The 25,950-nt window shown below is 41.9% G+C and overlaps 1 protein-coding gene across 5 annotated transcripts in view; it reads left to right on the top strand.

The window, feature by feature from the left end:
- The first annotated feature begins 4,735 nt into the window (after positions 1-4,735).
- KCNJ6 (potassium inwardly rectifying channel subfamily J member 6) overlaps positions 4,736-25,950 on the top strand; it is a 281,724-nt gene continuing 260,509 nt past the window's right edge. For 2 of the 5 annotated variants that reach the window (XM_084992143.1, XM_021070975.2), the window contains exon 1: positions 4,736-5,299. Coding sequence is in view for 1 of the 5 variants with exons in the window: in XM_084992142.1 (XP_084848268.1) it covers positions 8,097-8,147 (51 nt within the window). In the remaining 4 variants the exon portion in view is untranslated. Of the gene's footprint in view, positions 8,148-25,950 lie in introns of all 5 variants that reach the window. The other 3 variants (XM_084992144.1, XM_021070977.2, XM_084992142.1) reach the window with 2 other exon arrangements.

Below are 25,950 nucleotides of genomic sequence, written 5' to 3'. Positions count from 1 at the left end.
ATTGATGAGTAGCTCACATTTATTAAACAGTTACTCTATGCCAGACCCCATGCTCTGCTTTCTGTATGGACTACGCCATACAATAGTGACAAGAACTCTGTGCAGTGGGTAACGTTATCATCACCATTTGTGGATGACATGGCGATATGCCATCAAGATCCTCCTTCAAAAAATCACTCGGCCTTGCTGCCTTAAGACAGCTTTCAGCAGACAGCTTTTAGCCATCAAACACCAAATACCTAAAACACACATCCAGGAACTGAATAGGCAGGTGGTGATTTTGACTCAATACAAGAAAACTCTAATGGTCCATTTTATCCTCAAAGCTCCCCATGAGATCAGCCAGCACTGCTATCAGCTCGGACTCCCCCTCTGTCCACTCATGGTTCCTTTCTCTCCCTTCCATTGATGCTGATCCCATGGACACAATATCCCTTAGAAATGCATCTAATAAGCATCCACGGGCTAACCTCCATCTCAGACTCTGCTTCCCCGAAAACCCCCTGCAACATCATTTTCCAGATAAAATTATAAAACACAGGAGAGCCCTGGATAAATCCATCACCTGACATGGATTTAAGCCGCAGTCAGGACAGCTTCAGTGTACAAATCTTGCTTAAGACCACCAAGGCTGATCTGGAATTTGAAATTGGACTCTGAACTGTATCTCTAGAAAGGAAGCCTCGTAAGGCTCCTTTGGGAAATCTGGGGAAATCTGAGAAGGTTGGGCAGAAGGTCTACTTCTACTGAAAGCAAACAAGGTCCAATGCATTAGCTACTACTTGGGGTACAGGGCGACGGAAGGAGATGACCCACAGACAGGTAAGCTCCCTGCAAAAGAAGGAACTTCATCGCATTTCCTCCCACTCACGGTCTCTAAGAACACCAGTAAGAAAGAAAGAATCTACACCTCTTAGCAAATAGTTAACTGGCAACAAGAGCGTATTGCAAATTAAGTTCCTTTCTTTGTGCTTTCAACGTTTCTGCTGTGCAGATTTCATGTTAATTAAAATCATTTCCAGGAAGAGGTATAGGAACTCATTTATGCAATTGTTTGTAATCATCACCTCCTGTGGTCATTTGAAACATTATATTTGAAGTTATGATTTTTTAAATTGTATTTTAATGGATTCCTTGAAGGGAGAGACACTGTGATTAAAAAGAAGGATACCTGCTAAATGGTGAACTAATAAAACATTCTATAAGAAAGAATTTATCCAATGAGCCTTCGGATTTCATTCATTTTTCAAGTCAGGGAATAAAAATTACAAGGTATAATTTCAAAATGTTTATGAGTACACATAACCTAAGATTACTAAAAGACTGAATGGCATGCCAAAGTAAGGAAAATTTGTGTGAGATGAAAGGTATCCCCCCCCAAAAAAAGGCAAGTAGTAACTGAATAATTGGAGAATAAAAGTGCTGAAGATCAGCACTAAAAGAACTAAAACCCCAGCAGCTAGAGAAATAAAAACCACCTGAAATCCCCCTTCTTAGCCAAAGTACTGAATTTTCCAACTAGAGATATTTATTGAATGTAACTCCAGGGAGTTTCCATTGTGGCTCAGCAGTAACAAACCCAACTAGTATCCATGAGGATGCAGGTTTGATCCCTGGCTCCACTCAGTGGGTTAGGAATCCGGTGTTGCCATGAGCTGTGGTGTAGGTCAAAGATGCAACTCGCATCCAGTGTTGCTGTGGCTGTGGTGTAGGATGGCAGCTATAGCTCAGATTTGACCCCTAGCCTGGGAACTTTCATATGCCGCAGGTGTAGCCCTAAAAAGCCAAAAGTATATATATATTTCCAAATTTATAATCACAATCCCAAAGGGAAATATACTCTTTATAGATATTCCCTAAATAAAAACCATGGCTGGACTAGTCCATTAGAAGCAGAGCTGCACAATAGAATATTTTAAAAATTTATTTCTTGATACTCTTAGAGATATCCTTTTATAGTTCAAGTAAATTATTTTAAAATTATACACCTATCTCTGCATTTTAAAGATGTGGGGTTTTTGTTTGTTTAGTTTTGTTTTCGGTGGGAGAAGTGAAATGCCAGAGAAGCTGCATGTCTACAGCAGTCTAAATTCTTGTTATAAACCAAGCAGTCAGAAGTAAAGACAAGACAGAGACCAGAAACAGCCACCCACTTTGCTTCTGGTGTCAGCCTGCCCAGAGCAGAGCCAGAGCAACACGTGGGCGAGGGAGAAAGATTGGGTTGTAAATTGCCACGATCAATGACGGAGAAAAATGAGATTACCTGCAACAAATGACACCCAGTCAAGATAATTCAGTTTGTCAATTTTGGTAGCTAATAAGGCTCCATTACAGTCTGATGTGTGGGGGAGACTCCAGTCTCATCTGTATAAAAGAATCAATCAATCCTAGAAGCCACTGTCTTTGTCACTTTGGGCATTAACCTCTCCAGAGACAGAGACATGGAAAGAGCCAAGGGCTTGCAAGCCCCACCTCCCGGCCCTTGCCTTCATCAGAAATCACAACATAGACACAGAAATGAGACTCCAGACATGCTGAATACAGTACAGCCTGAGAGGGCTTCATTCATTCAGGAATGAATGCATTCAGTTGAGCCAATTGCTCTTGTCTCTGAGGTTAATCAAGTCCCAGGAGGAGTGCACGTGAACCACCTCACTCAACACAAACTCCCTCACCTTTCAGGAAGTGCTGCAGCCAGCGTCACTCTGGCCGCTCTTCAAAGTGAGGGCAGTTTTCAAAGTGTGCATAGGAGACACTTGGGCTATTATCCTCTCTTGACTTATTTAGTCTGATGTCTTATAAGAAATTTTGTGAAATCCTTGCCTTGGTAGAAACCTACATAATCAAGAGTTCCCATCATGGCTCAGAGGTAATGAAACCTACTAGTATCCATGAGGACATGGATTTGATCCCTGGCCCCACTCAGTAGGTTAAGGATCCAGCATTGCCATGAGCTGTGGTGTAGGTTGCAGATCCAGCTCAGGTCTGGTGTTGCTGTGGCTGTGATGTAGGCCAGCAGCTGCAGCTCTGATTAGACCCCCAGCCTGGGAACCTCCATATACCAAGGGTGTGCCCCCCAAAAAAAAGAAAGAGAGAAAAAAAGAAACCTACATAATCAAATTTAGCAGATGTTGCCTCATCAGCTTTGCAGATTCAATATAATGGTCTTTAGACAACTACAGTCAATGCGAGTTGATCTTCTCATATTCTAGGTGGGTTCCACCAAAATCCTGCCTCTCACATCCTTAACTCTGGGATCCATCAGGGATTATTAAATCCAGTTGGTCTTTGTTTATCTTTATCTCCGACAAAATTACTAGATCCAGCAAGGACTATGGAGCATAAAGGTCACATATGACCTATACTAATGTCTTCTATATAGGGGATATGGGACTCCAAAATGAAAGCTGGTGAGATTACAACCTCTTGTGGAAAATCAACAAGGAGGAGCCCTTGTTGTGTGTGTAGTTGATCTGTGTACAACTGTGATGCAAACTGGAGGCAAACACCTCTCCATAACAAAAGGCAGCCTTGGACTCCAGACAGTATTCCTGGGGGGCTGAACTGCTGTGTAATTAGAATGTGTGGATGTCTAACAACCTTGGAACTAAGAGGTCCTGACCAGCCCTTTCTTTCTCTGGAACAGGGCACCTTCTGGGAGAGGGAGATGCTGTATCTTGTAGAAGGAAAGCGACTTTACAAAATGGCACAAGAAGGGCCACATGACAAAAGCATCTACCAAGAGCACTCACTGCTCTCACAATTTCGTTGTCATCCTATTTATCCCTAGGACAAAGACGGCATAAAACAATGGAGAGTAAGGAGGGAGAAGAAGTTGTGTCAAAGGCTTTGGAAATGTGGAAATAGTGTTTGCAAAGATCATAAGAAAAGGGGGGGTGAGGACGGAAGCACTATGGGGGTGCTCCCTGGAATACAAAGCAAGTTTAAAAATCAAAGGAGGAAGAAGGCCGTTTGTCACGCAGAGCCTGACAAAATCAACTTTGAAGGCAATCCGGATAACCTATGAAAAAGGCCACAGTTCCTTTCTCTGTCTCTAATGCCACGGAACAGAGATATCAGGGTGAGGGTAGGGGCGCAGCGGCAGAGGGGACCGGTCTCAGGTGCCCTGGACAGGACGAAGAGAAGGCAGCAGCCGGGAGTCTCAGGCTATGCCAGCTCTGGGGCGCGGCCCCTCGGCTCCCACGCAGCCCTCTCGCTGCGCCCCCTCCCGGCCACGGGGACAGTGCGCGCTCCGGTTTCCGCGCCCCGAGCTGACTCTCCATTATCAGCCCAGAGGGAGACAGTGACAAGAGCCCCTTTCTCCAGAAATCACAAAACACTGTAATAAGGAGACCCCTCCAACCAGCAGTCAAAACCTGATCCCCGAGCTTCAGTTTTCCTGCTTTCCAGGCTTATCTCCGAGAATAATTTACTTAGTGACTTGGGCAGTACTGGTGGGGACCGGAGGCTAAGCCTAAAATCTTCTCCAGGCATCGAGCGCCCCACATTCCCAGTTTCGACTGGGAAGGGTAGGAATTGACTGGCTCGGATTTGGGGGGATCAGGGGAGAACCCCCTTATCCCCCAGCCTGGTTGATCCGGCGCGACAATGACGGTGAAAACCGGAGGAGGGTAGGCGTCTCCGGGTCTCCAGCCCCATCCCTCCGGGTCCCCGCCCACTGCCTCTCCAGAGCGTACTGTGTGGCCGCTCTTCTCCAGCACGCGGCGCTGCGCTCGCTTTTATCCCGGGAGCCGCGTCGATTCTTGCGCTGACAGCCGGGCTCAGCCAGTCGCCTGGAATTGAGTAGCATTCTTTGAATCTGCGGCTTTCATGACGTCTCGCTACGTGGTCCATCACTTTTCTCCCAGCTGGGGATTTTTTTTTTCCGCCACTCTTGCCTTTTCCCCCTTCCCTCCACCCGGTCTCCCTCCCCCGCCCCTCCCCAAACGCACACCCCTCCGCCCCTCTGTTGGCCCCCGCGCCCAGCCCTCCTCTCCGCTCTCGGCCAGAGGGAGCCAGTTTGAAGACGGCCGCACCTGGCCGGAGAGGTTGGGCGGGCGGAGGGGTGGGGATCCGCGGGAACCGGGAAGCTGAACCCAGAGCTGGATGCACCGCGAGGAGAATGGAGTCTCCTAACAGCCTCCCGGGGCTGATGTGAAATCTGACCATCTGATTCCAGTTTTCCCTTCCCTTTCTTTTTTTTATTTCCTCCCTTCGCCATCGTGTAGTGAATTTTAAATCTTGCTCCGTTCCAAGAGAGGATATCATGATTGAATGAAGCCGCCCAGTCCGCAGCAAGGTAAGCGGTGCGCTGAGTTGCTAGAAGGCAAGAAGCTGGCATCGATCTGGGCAAGAGGTTCTGAGCCTTCGGGTCCACAGCTCCCCCTCCCCAGTCTCGACCGCCGCTGAATGCATCTCCACTCAGAGGAGAAACAGTATGCTCGAGGGAAAGGCAAGGGAGAAGCAGGTTACATAACAGAAGGGAAATCTGTTTCATACGGTTCTCATTAGCAACTGAAAACTCGCGGGGAGGGGGGTTGCCGGGGAGAGGAGGGGTCCGCATGCCCTGAGCTCCAAGAAACCCAGTCAGTTATTACAGGCATCATTTCAACATCCGTTGGCAAAGATGAAATGCGCGGATTAACTGGTAGGGGAGGCTTGCTGTGTAGTCATTTACAGTTGGGAAAAGCCCATTGTCTTTGTGGAAAACTGTATCTTTGTTCTTCTTTGCATAGAGGAGAAAGAGAGAGAGAGAGAAGAGAAAGAGGAAAGGAAAAGTGGGGTGGGGAGAAATAAACAGAGAACGGGAAACAGTAATTCTTAACTGTTCCCCATCAGCATAATCACAGAGTGATATGGTAACTACCTACAGTGGATAGGAAGCCCTCCCTAAAAGTAAACTGAATTATTTTGGAATTGGAAGAGAAAAATAAGCAAGCAAGCAAACAAAAACCTTTAGATAAAATGAGATGTTTATTGCGCTTAAGGGGTTGGATGAATCCACTGGCTTGCTTCCTCCTGGGTATGTTTTCATTTGCATCAAGACATTAAGCTTGGATTAGTTTTTAACAGAAATAACACTAGTATTCCCCAAACCCAATAAAACCTTGGGTCAATCCACAGGTATATATTTTGTGCCAGGTTCAATATGGAGAGACTCTCAGGGAGGGAGCATATCTTGAGAGAAACAGCCACAGTAATGGGGTGAGATTAGTGGAGAAAAAAAAAAATACCAGAATTTTCTGAAGACTCCCGCCTCCACTCCCAAAAAAGGAATAGAGAGGGGGAAAAAAAACTTCAGTGTTTGGGAGTTGGAGATTCATTATACATTTAGAGTGTCTTCTGCCTGCTTTTTATCCAAAGTGTGATGATCCCAAGGAGCCCCCACAGAACAGGGTGCAATGCCACAATCCCAACAGCACAGTTCCCTGCCTACCTTTCTTCTGCTGAAAAACAGAGGAGCAGGATGCCCAGGAGCTGCTTAGAAAGAAGGGGCTTGTTAGAGTCAGGGCTAACTAAGCTTCGCCCATTTTGTCTGGAGAAAGAGAGAAACAGCTCACATCTCCATGGCGACCTAGGTGGGAGGGGAGAAGGCAGCTCCAGTTACAAATAAATGTTGGACAAAACTTTCCCAGCTTCAAACAAAGAAATAAGGCAGCCTTTTCCCCTGAAGAGGGTCCCAGGATATAGACTTTGCCCAGCTTCCTGCCGGTTGACCTACGAGAGGGCACCTAGAACTGGTCAGTCCCCATCAAACCTCCCAAAGTTGCGGACAGGCGGCTGAGATGGTTGGGCAGCGGGTTTCAGGTTCAGCACCAAGGCCAGAGCACAGGCACCAGGGTTCCCATCACCAGGTCCGCTGCCCCAGCCAGCATTATTAGTTCCTTCAGTCCATCATGGGAAATCAGTCACTTTCTGTAAAGGAATCATCCCCTTGCCCGTGCAGAATCTGGATATATGATTATCCACGGAATTGCGTGGGACAGAGAGGCTTGCAAATCATCCATTTCACGCATGGCGGTGCATCAGAATAGCTATTCAAAGTCAAGAACACTGAAACAGAAAAGGATTGGAGCTGAACTGAGAATGGGGAAAAATCCTATCCTCAGGGGATAAAAGGGACACACACACGCACACGCTCACACACACACACACCATGGATCTGTCTCTGATGAGAGTTGTCTAGTTTCAATGAGTTCCTTTGTCTTCAAAAGCATCCGTACATTCCTCGCCCTCTTGCCATCCTCTCTAACTTTTTGTTGGGCATGGATGTCAGAAAGGTGCTATGGAACCACCGTGGTTAGCGAGATATCAGCCAACCAACTCCCGCCTAGGGATCCTGAGACCCAAGGGGGTGGAGAAATAGTTTACTCTTAGTCCAGACCAGACGACTTCTCAGCAGAGCTGGTGAGCTTCAGGAAAGGGGAAAAGAGATGTGTTAGTGAGATGAGACCCAATGACACTGAGTCAGCTTGTGAGCACAGCGACTGCATTTCCAAAGATGCAGGCATAGGAAACTGAGAGGAGTCACTCTTCTTAAAAACAAGGAAGGAGCTGTGCAAGAGGGAGCAATTTATTATCATCCCACTTCCACTTCAGCATTCATACAGGGAAAACAGGTAAGCACCTCTTGCCATTCTGTCTTCAGCTTGGGCAAGGATGGTCTCTGCCCTGGTCTCCTCATATTTGGTACAAGGTTCTCACACACACCCCTCTCCCAGACTGACACTGATGAGGAAAATTAGTGGAGGACAGTGGCAGTCATATTTTGGAGAGGAAGCTTTTAAAGGGCGAATCCAGGTCTTACAAGGCACAGTTTAAACTGCAGAGCCCAGTCAAGATCTGACAACTGGATGGAAATGCTAATAAAGGCTCTACAATACCCCCTGGCTGCCATTCTCTTTTGAGGAAGCTCTTATGCATGTGAGATCTTGAGCAGTTCTGGTTTGCTATTTATGAAGGTAAATAGGATGTATCCTGGTTTTCCTTGCTGGGCATGTCTTTGCTTTCTAAAGATGATGCATGCAGAGCACTTGGGACTTGGATAAAGCAGTGGGTTTATACTTTCCAGTTTTTTTGTTCTTTTGTTTTTTTCCATGCTCGCTAGTAAAAAGGCAGAAGCAATCTACTCCAAATCTGGACAAAGGGTGAGATGTTACATTGTATTTTACATTTCATTTCCTGATGAATATTAACAAGATTACCTATAGTTTAATTTATTAAAGAGTTGCTGTCTAAAGTAGAGAGAAGTGATGTATGGAGTATTATTACGACTTAAATAAAGCAGTGTTACCCTGGCTTTGCTCCATCTGATATTATCAGCAAAAGGGTCATAGACATGACTTATGAAGATAAAGCCAGGCAAGAATACAGATTATTAGATAAACAAAGTAATGTGTTTGTGAGTTTTAAAGTTCAACTTCGCTCATGAATTACAAAAAAAGAGGGAGGAATGTAAATAAAATAGGTGTAGGAAATTGCTCAATCAATAATCTTTAGTTCTGGTAGATTCCATGTTCATGTGCTCGCTGCTAATTTACCAGACTATGGCTTGCTTTCTTCCTGGGTGGCTAATTGCTGAGCAAAGTGTCATTATGTTCTGATGGCAGTCAATAGCATACTCCAAAATAATTGGCTTATGCGTTTCAAGTAGCATTTGTAAAGGAGAGCAACTTAATTTTCTTCCTGTATGTTTGGAGCCATTTTGTAATTTTTTAAATATAACTATGACACCTCACCCTGGTATCTCCTAAACATCAGTAAATAATATATTCACTTGTACAATCCAGGTCTTTATATAATGCATAGGACTGGCATAGGCTGTTTCCTTCAAGCATCTAAAAATGCTTTAATTCACTCTCATATGCTTCCCTATTTTTCTCACACACTATCTTTTCAGGATAAAAAGAAAACAAAACATTAGAATGGCTGTTTAATATGCAATAGAAAATTCATCATATATTAAAAATAAGGAAATATAAGGAGAGGAGGGAGGAATAAATAGAAGTTTGGGATTAACAAATACACACTACTGTGTATAAAATAAGTAAACAACAAGGACCTACTGTATAGCACAGGTAACTATATTTAATATCTTGTGATAACCTATAGTGGAAAAGGATCTAGAATAACTGAATCACTTTGCTGTACACCTGAAAATAATCTAGAATAAGCGAATCCCTTTGCTGTGCAACATTGTAAATCAACTCTACTTCAATTTAGAAAATTAATACAGTCTTATGGAAGTGTAACCTCACTCACAGGTAAAAAGTGTTACTTTCCTGAAGGGTTGAATGTTAATAAACTGAATTTTCATGAAAACAAGAGAAGATTGATTCTTTTTCAAAATGAACAGGTGGGCAAGATAAAGCTCTTCTCTTTTTTACTAACTCTTCCTTAATCGAATGATAAGTAATATGTAGATTAATAAGGGAAAAGGGCCAGAGAGAGTCAGAACAGGGAGAAGGAAGGGAGCTAGGGAAAAAGGTAATTATTTATTTTTACCATGTTTAAAGTGATGATACTTTTCAAAGCAAAGTGGGTTTTTTTCTAGTTCAATATATCAGAACTTTAAGGTTGGTGGAATTGAAATGTTTAAATTCAGTAAATGTGGATTTGTAGGTTACTGACATATTTATTGGGTTTTTTCTTTTTTCTTTTCAGCAATTGTAATGTAAGTACCAAAGGAAAATTGATTCACTCAGGATTAAATTTGGTAATATCAGTAAAAGAGGAATTGGTAGTTAAGTTGAAAAATTATCAAAATGCTTATGTTGAATTAAGGGCTTTTTTGTCTTTAATTGTACTTAAAGTGTTTAGGGAGATAGGAAAATAAAGTCATTTGAGATAAAAATACTTTTAAAAATGTACTTAAAATAATTATTCCTAGAAATAATTAGGGTCCTATAAAAAGAAAAGATCTTGATAATTGTAGTTTGTGCTGGAATAGTATTCTGACTTTCCTCTGACAAAGCGCTATAATGTACACATACTTGATAGCATTTTACTAGCACTAATTAATAACACAATGTCATTTCCTTCAAATAAAGAAGGACAATGTCATCTTTAAAAGAATATGCAGTATTCCCTAAACTAGAGCCTTGATCGAACCATACCTGCTAATCAACTGTAGATACTTATTTATTTATTACTGAATTGAATGGTTATTACAAAATCTCAGAGGCTGATTTTGTGCAGTGCCCAATGCTCAAACGGCCATTCAAATCTCTATTTTGTCTAGGTTCATTGAGACCATTTATCCAGTCTCTTGGGATAGACCATAATGGAAGATAATACGAGAAAAAGAAAGTATATATATGTATGACTGGGTCACTGTGCTGTACAGTGGAAATAGGTACAACCTTGTAAATCAAGTATGCCCTAATTTAACAATAATTTATTTTTTAAAAAAGACCATCAATCAGCTTTCCTACTAACAATGTATCAATTAACAATTAATTAACCCCAAATTAATGAAACAGCTATTTAATTCATGTCTTTACAGATGAGTTCAGATCAAATTAATCCCAGTAACACCTTCAGTCTTTCATTTCATGTCCCTCCCTGTGGCTGTGCTTAGGATCAGGGACCATACAGTACTACTGGTGGTTCTTTTCCTGGATAGATTTTGGCTACTATTCACCACCGGTCATGTTCCCAGTCACAGAAATGCGGTTTCCGGTGTGAAAACTTTACAAAATGAACTAGCAAGTGAATCTATAAGATCTATGTGCTTGCCAACATTTTTTTTTTTGTGGGAGACTAAATCTGAACATTTTACATGCATTGTGAGAGACAAATCCATAAATTCACTTTTAATCCTGGTAATGCAGGTGCTGTGGAAGTTTTTAAATTTACAGACATCATGTTTTTCCCAGCCAGAATCAGAACAGGCTTTTTTTTTTTTTTTTTTTTTTTAAGGATGGTTTAAATTTTCGTCATATCGTCCAGCAGAAATGTGTGCAGCTGTGACAGTGTGCCTGGGAGGTGTTGTTTGGTGATAAAGAGCACAGGCTTTGGTGGCTCACTCACTGCATTTACATCAAGTTCTGATGTATCAGCAGCTTTTATTAGGCTGGGTGCAGTAACAGCGATTCTGACCTCTCAGTGGCTTACAAAACGAAGGTTTATTTCTCCCTCAAGCTACATGCCTTTGCTGGTCAGCTGTGGCTCTGCCCCTAAGTGTCTTCTTCATTCTAGGATCCAAGCTGAAGGATAAGTGTGATCTGAGATTTTCAATTCTGGTGGCAAAGGAGAGTGCCAAATTAAGCAATGGCTCTTAAAAGTCCTGCTCAGATATGACACAAGTTACTTACTCATACTCCATTGACCAAGAACAAATCACATGACATGCCAATGCCAAAGGTCAATGAAATGCAGAGGTGTGTTTCTCCCACAGTGAGGCACTACAAGTCATATAGCAACTGGCGGAGACATATAACCTTCTTTCAGGGAAAGAAGTGAATAGCGGGGACAGTGCTATAATGCATGACACTAATTGGATGACCCTGCTCAACTTCAAGCTCTTTGTTTGCCTATCTGTAAAATGAAAATAATAATAATGTCTACTCCAGAGGTGTCATGAGGATTAATGGGATAATATAAAGTTCTTAGCACAATGTCCAGCAGAAAGCAGGCACTTTATAAATAGTAGGTGCTGTTATTCATGTTACAATGTGTCATTAAGTTCAGTCCTCAAGGAGGATGTGGACTCTATTACTTAGATAGATGCTACAATGTAAAAATCCCAGATATTAGCAGTTTAGCAAGATAGATTATTTCTTATCCCTGTAACTCTAATTTTCTGATGCCATACCAGGCATCATCTTCAACACCTGGCTGCCGTGATCTCATGAGTGTTGATATGCAGTTAGCAGATAGGGAACGAGAGAGAGCAGATGATCATGCAAGAGATTTTCAGTGATATCAGCCTGGAAGTAATTATATCAATCTCGCCTATAATCTATGGCCACGCCTAACTGCAAGGGTAGCTGGAAATTGTAGTTTAGCTCTGTGCCCAGAAGGAAGGCAAATGGCTAGGGTGAACACAGTTCAGTCTTTGACATATATACCTAAGTTTAAACATACGCTACTTTAATATTAATGTCTGACATCAACTAAATACAGTTAGTGCAGGTCAGAAATAGAATGGGGCAGAGCAAATGATTTGTCCCAATGGTGAAAAGATCCCTGGTTGAAACCGTATTTTGTTGAACCCTTGAATCCTTCTTCTGTGGTGTATTTTTTTTAATAAATTAGTTGGGATTTTTTGACTTTTGAAGTAGGTGTATTTGATGCTAGCAAAGTAAATGCAAATCTATATTGTTTTGACTTCTGGTAGCTGAACCATTAAAGTAGACACAGAGAAGCGCCTACTTCACAACCCGTGCTCAGGAGCATGTTTCCAGTGCTGACTGTAACACCCACATTCTGTCTAAGAATGCTGAAGAATTAGATGCTGTCTTCTATTATCTAAGACTTGCTGTTGACTAGCAATTGGCATTTTGTCTTGAATCACATAAACATCTATAGATTAGACACATGATCTAAGTTTAGATTGAATTAATCTAACAGTAGTGTTCATCTGAAACTAGACCATGTCATTTATCAGTAGTCTTTGAGAACTCCTGCCCACCTCAGGAGAGCAGGTACTTGTGGAAACTAAAATCTATTCTTTTTCACTAGGAGGGAGAAGTCAGCTTTCATGCCAAATATACAGTTTAGAAGAGAAATGTCAGAAGGAGAGACACGAGAAAGAGCCAGAGGAATCATGGTGGTGGTCCATAATGCTTCCCGCTCTTTTAGGTCATTCCACTACTTCAGTTTAGGTGCCAAAGCCATGGTCCATTCGTGTAGATCCCAAGAATGCCAAACTGAAACTGTGAATACCTACCATTAATATGTGTTCGTCTTTCACGGGGAAGTTATACTGGACTAGAAAGCTCTTAAACACTTGCCAAGCCAAAGTGAAGAACATCTCATAGTTGAACTTCTGCTTTTGAGGGGAAGGTTTATTGCACCCCCATCGTCTATCATTTCAACCTAGACCAACTCAGTCATATGCAGAAGGGAGCAGTCAGGATAGTAGGTAAGTCCAAACCATGTAATATAGGAAGTAGATAAAGCAATTGGTGATATTTCTTCTAGACAGCTCTTGACAGGAGGGCCAGATAGCTATTTTTCGGGTATCTCGATATTCGAAGATGAAAGAGAGATTCGAGTTGTTCTGCTGGCCTCCAAGAAATACAACTAGGACCTAGTGACAGAAGTGTCTCGGAGTTCCCGTCATGGCGCAGTGGTTATCGAATCTGACTAGGAACCATGAGGTTGTGGGTTCTATCCCTGGCCTCGCTCAGTGGGTTAAGGATCCGTCATTGCCGTGAGCTGTGGTGTAGGTTGCAGATGCGGCTCGGATCTGGCGTAGCTGTGGTTCTGGTGTAGGCCAGCTGCTACAGCTCCAATTAGATCCCTAGCCTGGGACCCTCCATATGCTGTGGGAGTGGCCCTAAAAAAGGCAAAAAGACCCAAAAAAAGTGTCTTATATTGACATATTTCCATTCAATGTAAGAAACAGTATTCTGAGGTCAGAGCTGGGCAGGGGTAACATGATCTGCCCTCTCCATTTGCACAGACTCTGAATTCTCATCACTGAAAGCACAAAGATGCTGGGAGAGCAAAGAAATAGGGTTGGGTTTGCAGCAATGTGGATACAACTAGAGATTATCATATTAGTGAAGCAAGTCAGAAAGAGAAAGACAAATACCATGTGATATTGCTTATATGTGGAATCTAAAATGTGGTACAAATGAACCTATCTATAAAATAGAAAGACTCAGAGACATAGAAAACCGACTTGTGGTTGCCAAGGGGGGAGGGGGGAGAGTGGGATGAACTGGGAGTTTGGGGTCAGTAGATACAAACTATTACATTTAGACTGGATAAGCTATGAGGTCCTGCTGTACAGTGTAGAGAACTATATCCAGTCTCTTGGGATAGACCATGATGGAAGATAGTATAAGAAAGAGAATGTATGTTTTTAAAAAGGAGAGGGGAATTCCCATTGTGGCTCAGTGGTAACAAACCCCACTGGTATCCATGAGAATGTGGGTTCAATCCCTGGCCTTGCTCAGTAGGTTAGGGATCCAGTGTTGCTGTGGGCTGTGGTATAAGTTGCAGATGAGGCTCAGAGCCCTCGTTGCTGTGGCTATGGTGTAGGCCAGCAGCTGCAGCTCTGATTCAACCCTGGGAACTTTCGTGTGCCACAGAGGTGGCCCTAAAAAAAAAAAATCAGTCAATTAATTAATTAATTAATTAATTAATTTTTAAAAAGAAACAGCATTAGAGTGTGAAGGCAGTGATAACCTCCAGTTTCAGTCAACAAATCAGACTGGACCTCCGTGAGGTCCATGGAATGGACTGTGGCGGCTGCAATTTCATAGGGGAGAATATCATTTCTTTATTAGAGAAATAATTCATATTTTATCAAAATGACATCTCAGTCCATACATAAAATCTGTGGTCAGTGAAAGCAGGTCTGGAACACAGGGACCACTTGACTAGTGACCTCCTGACCAGGGACCACCTGACCTGCACCTGACTAGGCTGCAGGTTTATAGGAATCACCACTCACAGAAAAACCTTACCCTTCTGCTTTATATTGTCAATACCCCTCTATCTCCAGTCAATAGATAGGGCATGGAATACCTCTTTGGAGGTTTCTCATAGCACTCTGAACCTTCTTATTTGTAAGAAGCCCCAACTTCCTTTCAGAGTTGGGACCCCATGACACATCAGCTAGAGTACATTTCAGATTTGCAGACATTTCTTTTGTGCAAAATATGGTGGGAATAAGATAGAATTCTGACTCTTTAGGAATCAAGTTTCAATAATAGCCAAGAGGGATTGGACCCTTTCTTTGTTAGCTGTATCCTGAAGATTCATCATGAATACCCTAAATATATATTTTCCCTCCTGGGGTGACCAAACCCATTGCAGTGAGGACTACAAAGAGAGAGGACACAAAGAAAGAAGCAAAAAAAAAAAGAATCTATTATAGATTCGCTGTCATAAAAGGGACTCCTCCGTTGAGAAGGAGACTGAATTAGGTGGTCCTTTTTCTCATCCGCAGCTGAGGAGTGTTGAGCCCCCAGCCAGCCCCTCTCATGCCTCCTTTCTGGCCACATGGATCTCTGTGTGCAGAAGGGGAAGCATCAACCTGACAGAAGTCAGCTTCAGTCAGTGGTTCCCAAAGTGTGTCCACAAACCAGGAGCCACAGTATCACCGGGGCAACTGGTGGAAAATGCCAATTCTCAAGTCCGCCCCGGACCCACTAAATCAGAAGCTCTGAGGATGGAGCAAACCATCTGGCAGTCTCCTGGAATGCACACTACCGTTTTCCTTAATGCACACTACACTGGCTTAAGTTTTCCTCTAAAGCTGCCCATCTTGTAAGCTTCTTCCCATAGTGAAGCCCTCCAAGTGTGTGCTCACTTGACAGCCACACAAAGAAACAACTGCAGGGGGAACACCTGCCCTTATCTTCCACTGCAAGAGCATATCTCACCTGGACTCAATGCCCTGGGGGGAAAGACAGAAATAAAAAGGCTTTTGTTCCAACAGATAAAATATGCACAATCACACTACGTGGAGAAGAGGATGGGCAGAAAGCGAGGGCTTCTCTATTGCTCTCTTTATATAAATAAACTGCTTAGTCTTTCGGAATTCCAGTTAATCAGCCCAGAAGGTTTCTAGTTCTTATTTTAAATTAATAGTCTCATCTATTATCCTTTAGAGAAAAGATGCTATCAGGGAATAAGAATGGTGTACTCTGGAGAAAAGCCACATTACAAAAATTGAATAGAGGACTTATCATGGCAAACCTCATGCGATCAAGTGAAGGATAATTATAATTATATAACATTCCCTCTTGTTTCAAACATCTCTTGACCACCTGCATATTTCCAGAAACTGACCTTTAATGGCTGCCTCCTGTATCGTAATGGCTCCTTGAACCAGTCAGTCAATAAATCTTTGAGTATCTACTATATAAAGAAAACAAAGGAGGAAAACGGAGAAAGTGTCCTAATTTCAGCCTTATTTTCATAAAGCCTAATTAAGAAGCATTAGACTTTACAAAAATAGGATTGTCAGTGAAATAATAATGTACAAGACAAAGAAACATAGCATTAAACAAGAGAGTGCCAGACTTTGAATAGGGAAGGGACCTTAAAAAGGGCTGGTATCATAGGAAACATCCAGGAATAAGGTGGAAGATAGGAATCTTCGTAGAAGTAGGGTTTTGATGGGGCAACAGGGAAGCGGGGGTGCCTTTCCAATGAGAAATCAATCCACATGCAGGGAATATGGGCAATGAGAGTTGGTCAGGCAGGTGTACCGTCTACGACACTGTCAAGAAAATGGAGATCGTGCATCAGATGGAACTCTGATCTTTGATCTCAAGTATGGCTTTGGTTTGGGGCAAAGGGGAGGACACACACAGATTTTACTCTGCCATTTTAATCTGACAGCCTTGGGCAAGGCCAAAGAGAGGAAAGACTGGGATCAGGAGACAGCTGGGCTCTGATAGGAAGAGAAGAAGACCTCAACATGCTCAGTTGTAACCAGCATAAGAAAAATGGTCCCGTTTGAGTGCCTTCAGTAGTGCTGAAATTAGAAGATCACTCATGACCAGAGAGACCAGACTGACAGTGGATCCAGCCCAAGGAAAGCTCCCACATTGCAAGTTCCAGGAGCAAGAGGGATTGCACTGGCCATGGTCCAGGTGTGGAGTGTTGAGCTCGTTCCAGTGAATAAATAACACGACTGGAAGGGAGACTGAAAAAGGGCTGCAGCAGTGTGTTAATGCTGAGGTCAGAGCTGCTGCTCATTGTCACCTTCATATGCAGACACTGGGCTGTGGGGTTTCAGAACATGTCTTTGAGGATTTGTCCTTCCTGAGACACTGTGGGAACAAGTACACCCAGAGTTACAAATGGAAGATTTGTTACTCCTGCAGGTGGTAGGACGTGTTATTTTGTAACACAGGGAAGAGAGAAGAAAAAACTCCTCTCTTGTTTGCAAAAATGGTGTTGTTTTATGTCTTGATTTGTTTAGAATTTTGGATGAGGCCCTGCACATAGTAGATGCTCAATGAAAGACAAGGAGCCAGTCATTAGTTTATGTTACGAATTTTTACCCCCCTTTGCTTCATCTCATTGTACTTTTTTAGAAAAATTAATTACATGAAACTAAAAACAAAAACAAAAGCAAAAAAAACCAGTGTTGCTTGACACTCATATTTTGTTTGATACTCTTAGTTGTGTGTGTCTTGGACTCTGGCGTCTTCTCTGCCCATGGAGTAAATAAAGTTCACTGAAGACTTTACGAAAGTCACTGGGGATTTAACTTGGCTCTGAACAGCATGAGTGGAGGCCCCAGGAAACATGATGAATTCTGCCAGTGCCTGTCACTAACCCAGAGCTCCCACTGAGCTGTGGCCAGAGAGAAAACATAAAGTGGGGTTTGCATAGACTCGCCTTCGTCTGAGAACAATCTCAAAGGCATGGCCCCCTTCTGCTCAATGCCAGGTGTATGTCAGATCTACAGCTGCAAAATGAGTAAAGATCATTTTTACAAGACCTCAAAATAATGAGCTAAAATATAGTCTTTTCAGGGAATTTTATTGTTCAGGCCAAGAATTTATTTGGGCTACACTATGGAGATAAGAGTCTTGATCTCTATTCCTGTTGTGTGCATAAGTAGAGTTTACTTCGAATTTTTTGTGAGACTTGGCTGCTCTGAGGAGAACAAAAAGTCATGTTGGGCACTGGGTAATGAGAGCTGTTTTGTGGCATTCTCAGATGGGAAAATATATGTCCCCTGAAAATTCCTGATTGTAAATACTCTCTAAAGCAATACCAAAGTCATCCACAATAACCTACCCATAAAGTGTGCAAGACCTGGATTTTAGAGCAACAGGCAGAGAAGATGACATTGTGGTGACACACAAAACTAGTCTGGGATAAGAGAATTTAATTAAAATCCACCAGTCATTTTCTTTCTCTTTCTTTCTTTTTCTCTTTCTTTCTTTCGTTCTTTCTTTCTTTCTTTTTCTTTCTTTCCTTCCTTCCTTCTTTCTTTTTCTCTTTCTTTCTTTCTCTTTCTTTCTTTCTTTTTCTTTCTTTCCTTCCTTCCTTCTTTCTTTTTCTCTTTCTTCCTTCTTTCTTTTTCCTCTTTCTTTCTCTTTCTTTCTTTCTTTCTTTTTCTTTCTTTCCTTCCTTCCTTCTTTCTTTCTTTCTTTTTCTTTCTTTCTTTCTTTCTTTCTTTCTTTCTTTCTTTCTCTTTCTTTCCTTCCTTCCTTCTTTCTTTTTCTCTTTCTTTCTTTCTTTTTCTTTCTTTCTTTCTTTTTCTTTCTTTCCTTCCTTCCTTCTTTCTTTTTCTCTTTCTTTCCTTCTTTTTCTTTCTTTCTTTTCTTTTTCTTTCTTTCCTTCCTTCCTTCTTTCTTTTTCTCTTTCTTCCTTCCTTCTTTCTTTTTCTCTTTCTTTCTTTCTTTCTTTTTCTTTCTTTTTCTTTCTTTCTTTCTTTTTCTTTCTTTCTTTCTTTCTTTCTTTTTCTTTCTTTCCTTCCTTCCTTCTTTCTTTTTCTCTTTCTTTCTTTCTTTCTTTTTCTTTCTTTCTTTCTTTCTTTCTTTCTTTCTTTCTTTCTTTCTTTCCTTCTTTCTTTCTCTTTCTTCCTTCCTTCCTTCCTTTCTCTCTCTCTTTCTCTCTTTCTTCCTTTTCCTGTGCTAGGAGTCAAATCAGAGCTGCAACCCCAAATCCAAGTCGAATCTGCAACCTATGCCACACCTTGCAGCAATGCCGAATCTTTAACCCACTGGGGGAGGTCAGGGATCAAACCCTCATCCTCACAGAGAGGAGACTATATCAGGTTCTTAACCCACTGAGCCACAAAAGGGAACTCCCCACCAGTCATTTTCAAATAAACCTCCAATTTTTGTTACCGATTTAATAAGATTTTCTTAAAATAAGCAACTGTTAAACCATACTAGACTTTTTTTGGTTATCCCCAACCAATGCAAAGTAGATTGTCCTTTTATGGCAAAGGAGGTATGAGAAGGCCATTAGTACTGAGTTTGGACCCTGGGTGTGCCTGTGAGAAGTTAGAATCCTCATTTGGCTGCACAAGCTCTTGTAATACACAAGTATTGTTTGAGTTCATTCCTTGACTCATGTAAGCAATCTGGACTCAAGGTACTTGTTTCTTCGTGAAGTTTCCAGATGAGCCGTTGGTATTGCTAGAATAAAGTGACCCTGGAAACATAAAGTCAGCCAGCAGAGCAGTCACATAAGCAACAGGCCCCACATACCCATCCTGGCTTCTTCCCATGCCCAGTTCCAGACATTGGGAAACTGGCTGAGTTATCTGAGCCTTGTATTCTAACCACAAAACATCAAATCACTCTGTGCTGTTACAGCACCCTCAACATAAATGCCCAACTACATGAGAAAAGAGAAATCCCTTTCATGTGACAAAGAGAGGAAAAGTGGCAACTAGGGCCCTGAAGCCCTGAGCCCAAGAGAAGGAATCTCAGGCAGTGGTTTCCGATGAGGAGAGAGAACATGGGCATGAGATACGAGCAGGGGAGTCCTTGCTGAAACCAGAGGTTCTGACATCCCAAAACACTTTAAAAGAATGGGAGGGTAATTTCCCCGCTGGCATCTCAGGAAATCAAAATGATAAACTAAGCAGCTTCTTAAGCTCAATGTCCGGGGCTCTATATTTGAGATGTCAGTTAGAGCATATTGGAAAATACCACCAAAATTCAAAGCTGTGCTCTCATGCTTGAGCCGTCTCCTCTCACCATGGGCACTGTTCAGTGGCCCTTGAATGCAGCCACCTCGTGGGCTGCTATGCTGTGCTCTACCTCTCCGCCAGGCTCAAACCTCTTTGCCAACAAGGGCTAGACTTAGACCTCACTGCACCCGCTCTGTGTTTCTCCTAAAGAGTTTCATGGAAGAGCCATACAATGTGTGGTGTTTGAATAATGTTTCTGTGATGCCTACATTTTTCCAATGCCAATAGAAATATTAAAAAACTATGAATATTATTTTTAAAAGTAGCTCTCCTTTGAAGATAAATACAGGCTATATCTTTCCATGTAGTTAAATTGTAGCCATCTCCAAAATTTCAATAAAGACCATCTGGACAAGAAATAGAACACCTAAAAGATACATGCACCCTTGTGTTCATAGCAACACTCTTCACAATAGCCAAGACATGGAAACAACCTAAATGTCCATTGACAGATGAATGGATTTAGAGGATATGGTATATATACACAATGGAATGCTACTTAGCCGTAAAAAAGAACAAAACAATGCCACTTGCAACAACATGGATGAAACTTGAGATTCTCATACTAAGTGAAGTCAGAGAAAGACAAACACCGTATGAGATCACTTATAAGTGGAATCTAAAATGTGGCACAAATGAACCTATCTACAAAAGAGAAACAGACTCATAGACATGGAGAACAGACTTGTGGTTGCCAAGGGGGAGGGGGAGGGAGTGGAATAGGCAGGGAGTTTGGGACCGAGAGATACAAACTATTCCATTTAAAATGAATTCACAATGAGGTCCTGCTGTGCAGCTCAAGGAGCGATATCCAGTCTCTTGGGATGTAACATGGCGGAAGATAGCATGAGAAAAAGAATGATATGTATGTATGTGTATGTACAATGGGGTCACTTTGTTGTACAGCAGAAATTGACATAACATTGTAAATCAACTGTACTTTAATACAAAAAACCTTTTTAAAGAAATAGAACATCTAACTTTTGCATATGAAGGCCAGAGGGGAGGCATAAGAGGGAAAGAGTGTTTTCTTCTATTAGTAACTCGTACTAGTGAAAACATCTTTTTTAGATGTCACTCAAAAGCAGTACGTGAAAGAGGAAAAGCAATGAATGTGGGTTTCCGATGGGATAAGGTGAGTAACATTCTGAGCCATAGAAACACTGAAAGCTCCGTCATTTCCAGGTCATTGGTTTCTGACATGTCTGTGCTGGGCTAAGCCCTCATGCTGTTAGCCGTACCACATTTCCCTTCAAGACGCCTGAGAGATTGTCATGAACGTTGAGTCATGTGGTTCTGTAGAATGAGTTTTGACAGATACTGAGCTCTGTTAGATGAGTTTCTGAACTTCTTTCTCTGTCAGGTTTCCCAGCTATGGAGTAGGGATAATTCAGGGAAATAAACTCAGTAGGTTATGAAGCTACTTTTCCCATCCCCTGCTTCTAAAAGGATATGGAAAATGATAATGAGCAGCTTAATTATTTTACACTTTTAAAAAATGCCAAGTGAGTATGACCAGGAGGCAGATGTTACTTACAGTTTCATGGTAGCCTTTGAAGGAGACATAAGTTTATTGATGGAATAATGCCCCAGATACTCCAAGGGCACCTGCATCATCAAAGACTGAACTGTGTCCAGCCCAGCACACAGACACATGGAGAAGTGAGCTCATGAATTAGAAAGATTCTTCACAATTGAATTTGAAATCCTAAGACTCCTAGGTCAAACTTTTCTTTATTCCTGGGTGGAAAAATAACTCAAATAATTCACTTAAGCCGTATGATCCCATTCCTGAAGCACTTTGAATCATTCAAGTTTTACAGCAAAGTCAGTCTTGAATCTTATGAGTATAGAATAGTTTCAAGATGTATATAAACTTATATATGGATGGGATAACATTCCACATTTATACCTATGGAACCCTATAACCTATATAACAATTTATGTGTGGTTTCGAGTGGTGCTTTATGGCTCCATCCTGGTGAAACTTCTAGCAATGGAAATGTAGAGAAATTGTATCTTAGGTGTGGCCAGACTTCGGAAAACCAATCCTCTCTTTCTCTGAGATAACACTTACTGTTAAAGCACCTGCCCAATTTTAACTCTCCCCTTGTTTTCACATTTCTACAATGCAAGGAATGTTTATGGCTAATTCAGAAAAATAAATGAATTTTAAGGTTAAAGTAGCCTGTGCTCAGAAAGCTTGACTAAAGGCAATAAAATACAGCCAGTTTATTTCATCTCAGCATTTCATTGTACAGGAAAGTTGTATTCAGCATAGAAAAAAATATAAACATCTAAACAAATTGAAAAAAAAAAGGAAATCAGGAAAGCAGCAGGCAGGAAGGAAGTGAGGGAGGAGAGAGGAAAGAGGGAAGAAAATACAGTAAATATATGAATTTATTTTCACTTTTAACTAAAACCAGGATTCTGTTGTATGCTTTTCTTACCTGATAACACATCATCAACTTCTTTCCAAGTCAGGAACTGGGGGTGGGTTGTAGATGTCTCTGGCCTCACTCCCTTCTGCCGTAGGACCCATTCCCTGCTTTTTAACCACCAAAGGAGCTGATAATATGTATCTCAGTCTGAGGGCAGAATAAGATGGGATGAGATGCTGCAATTCAAGCAGTGAGGGGAAAAAGGGGGCAAATTCCTTCTTTCTCCACCTTTTGTTATTTTCAGGTCTTCAATGGATAGGACTACATCGAGGGGGGAGGGCAATTTCTGAGTCCCCCAATTCAGATGTTCCTCTCATCACCAGTCAACCTCCCAGACACACCTAGAAATAGCATTTAATCTGGGCACCTCGCAGTCAAGTTGGCACATAAAATTAACCATCCCATTGGCTCATCCCTAGCATTGCAAATGTTGCCCAGATCGTAGTAGGTACTCAATATTGTTGACTAGATATGAAGTATCATTGTGATGGGCTGCATGGTAAGTAATTCTAAAACATATTTACTGTGTATTTATTTCATCCTTACTTTGGACATGTGGGTTGTTTTCCTTTCTGTGTTGTCAACACTGCTATCATAGATGTCTTTGTATGCACCAGATCAGAACACCTCTTTAGCATAAAGTATTATAAATGTAATTGCTAGATAAATGGCTCAGCCCTTTTTTAAAGCTCTTGCAACATTTCACCAAATTGCCCCCGACGCACATTCTCCAATCCACTGAGCCACTGACCACATAAGTAAGCTCATTAGAGGCAAGAACATTCAAAGAGTGGGATGAGGTCTTTCTCAGCTGTCAGGATCTGTGCCCTGTTGAACTACTCAGCCACATGACTGGGCCAGTTATAAAGAAGGAATTAATATCAGACATAGGGCAAAAGTTTCCTATTTAGGAACTCTAGCGATATATGTTCTCAGAGATAATGTCCCAGTCATTAAGCCAATTTATCCTCACAAGAACCCAGTAAGGAGTGGCACAAACTGTTGACTCGAACCCATGTTCTCATGGAGAGGTGGTACAAGATCACCAGGATGTGTAATCAGAGTCAGGATTCCAAGCATCCAGGCTTGACCTCTTCCCCACTCTGCACTTTCAGCATCCAAGACCCACTCTTCTGTCCATATTTACACCGGACAGAAGTATCCAAGGTGGGTCTTGCCGAAAAGATTCTAAGAGAGTCAGCAAAACTGTGGTAGTATATTAGCTTCTTGGAATACTTTTATAATTTTTAGACTTGAGGGGAGAGACGGGAGTTGAAGGAAGAGAGAGAGAGGGCAATCTAGGTAAGGGCAGTTTCTTAACAACGCCTTTTGTAGTTTACTTGACCATATTTCAGGGCCAAAACCATTTTTCCCTCTGAGTTCACACACTGTTATTAGTTTTACATATGCAAGAATATAATTAAAGAGATGTCATGATTTCTGGGGAGATTATATACAAAAGATAAAAATCCCTTCGTCTTAAGCAACCTAAGTGTCCTTCAAAAGAGGATTGGATAAGGAAGATGTGCATATATACAATAGAATACTACTCAGCCATAAAAAAGAATGAAATAATGCCATTTGCAGCAACATGGATGGACCTAGGAATTATCATGACTAAGTGAAGTAAGTCAGACAGAGAAAGACAAATATCGTATGAGATCACTAATAGTTGGAATCTAACAAAAAATGACACAAAAGAACTTACAGAAGAGAAACAGACTCAAAGATGTTGAAACCAAATTCATGGTTTCTTAAGGGGAAATATGGGCAGGAGGGATAAATTAGGGGGTTGGGATTTACATATAAAATAGACAGGTAACAGGACCTACTGTATAACACAGGGAAATCTACTCAATACTGTTTAATAACCTATATGGAAAAGAATCTGAAAAAGAATGGGTATTTGTATATGTATAACTGAGTTACTTTGCTGTACTCCTGAAACCAATACAACTTTCTAAGTCAGCTATACTCCAATAAAATTTATTTTAAAAATATAGTTTGGGGGCTTTCCCATTGTGGCTCAGCAGAGACGAATCCAACTAGTATCTATGAGGAGACAGGTTTGATCCCTGTCCTCACTCAGTGGGTTAAGGATCTGGCATTGCCATGAGCTGTGTTGTAGGTCCCAGACACTGCTTATACCCCACATTGCTGTGGCTGTGGTGTAGGCCAGCAGCTGTAGCTCCCATTCGACCCTTAGCCTGGGAACCTCCATGTGACGCAGGTGCAGCCCTTAAAGGAACAAAAAAGGAAAAGAAAAAGAAAGGAGGGAAGGAAAAGAAAAGAAGAAAAGAAAAGAAAACATTAGTACCTTAAAAAAAAAAATCCCTTTTCTTGCCACCATCATTCCACCCCAACCCAGGAGCAGGTTGGCATATTTCTCAGTAGACAGTCTTCTCTGTCTTTTTTAGTTGATATCCTCCTTAAAACATAAGTATACTCATTAGAGGGCTGAAGTTTTTGCTTTTTAGCAGAAGGAAAAAAATATTCTTTTTTGCTCTATGAGATTTTTTACCTGTCTTATTAAAACACTGAAAAATGCTTGCTTCTCAAAATAGGGTATTTAGCGGTTTTCAAAACTTCAGCTAAGAAGTGGGGAAAAGATAACCATAATTATAAATTATGTGTAAACTTATGGACAAAGAAATCTCTTGTCCTGGCTCTGTCTTTCATTCTTAAAAATACAATTTCATAGATAGTTTAACAATTCAGTTCTTCTGGTGTCTCTGAGATCTCAGACTTTGGTCTTACCCACATTTTACAGGTGGAAAGACTGGGGCTCAGGAGGAAATATCTTTTATCCCCCAGCCATGCATGAAGTTTGTGGATTCCAATCTATAACTTCCCCTACTATAGACTTTCTAGAGCAAACAAAACAAAGCAAACAAAACAAAACAAAAAAACCCAAAACCTAGTAGCACATTATAGACATTCTGAAAATTTAAAAGAAATTAAATACCCTGGGAACAACTCTTGAATGGCACTCTGCAGTGGCCGATCCAGAGTGGAATTTTCCACGACCAGTAAAGACTCTTGTGCCAATCTGATGACCATTCTAAGGAAAAACCGCAGATCCACAGATGCCAGGCTCCAATCAGCAGCCGAAGGATGCCGTGGACACGGTGGCCACCCTGCCCATGCCAGTTTAACAGGTCTGCGGGGCCCACCCCCTAAACATATATGTATGTCTTCAGAGCCTCCCTCCCAGGTGATTTTAAAGAGCAGACGGGGTGAAGAACCCAAAACAGCAATTGCACACAGCCCAGCATTCAAAGTTCATTCTAGGGCAATAACAGGAATCCTCTCCTATGCTATCTCATGAGCTCCAGCTCAGGAAGTGGTTTCCCATTTCCAACCTCATTAGATCGTCGCTCCCTTGGAAAACAAGGATTGGGTCCTACTGGGTCCTAGGTGCCATAGTAATGCTCAGGAGTGGATGAGAAGGGCTTTTCCTACTGAGGGGCTGAGTAGCGTGTGACAGCCACGGTGCTGATGGTGCGGGGATCGCACTCCCTGGGATGGGTGTGGTGCAGTCGTCAAGTCTACACATACCTCTGGTGGAGCCCAGCATTGAGAGCTGAGCTGTTCCCCCATGAATTCAGGCAATCGGAGGTGGCCGAGGGGAAGGGCAGGGGCTTGGCAGGAGGAGGG

The sequence above is a fragment of the Sus scrofa genome, chromosome 13 (genome assembly GCF_054392235.1).
Source record: "Sus scrofa isolate SSC_HxYL_T2T_F1_AM1 chromosome 13, Sscrofa_HxYL_maternal_Yorkshire_Landrace_v2.0, whole genome shotgun sequence".
Lineage (NCBI taxonomy): Eukaryota > Metazoa > Chordata > Mammalia > Artiodactyla > Suidae > Sus > Sus scrofa.
The sequence above is the reverse complement of the archived record's forward strand: the minus strand, read 5'-3'. Positions and strand labels throughout refer to the sequence as shown.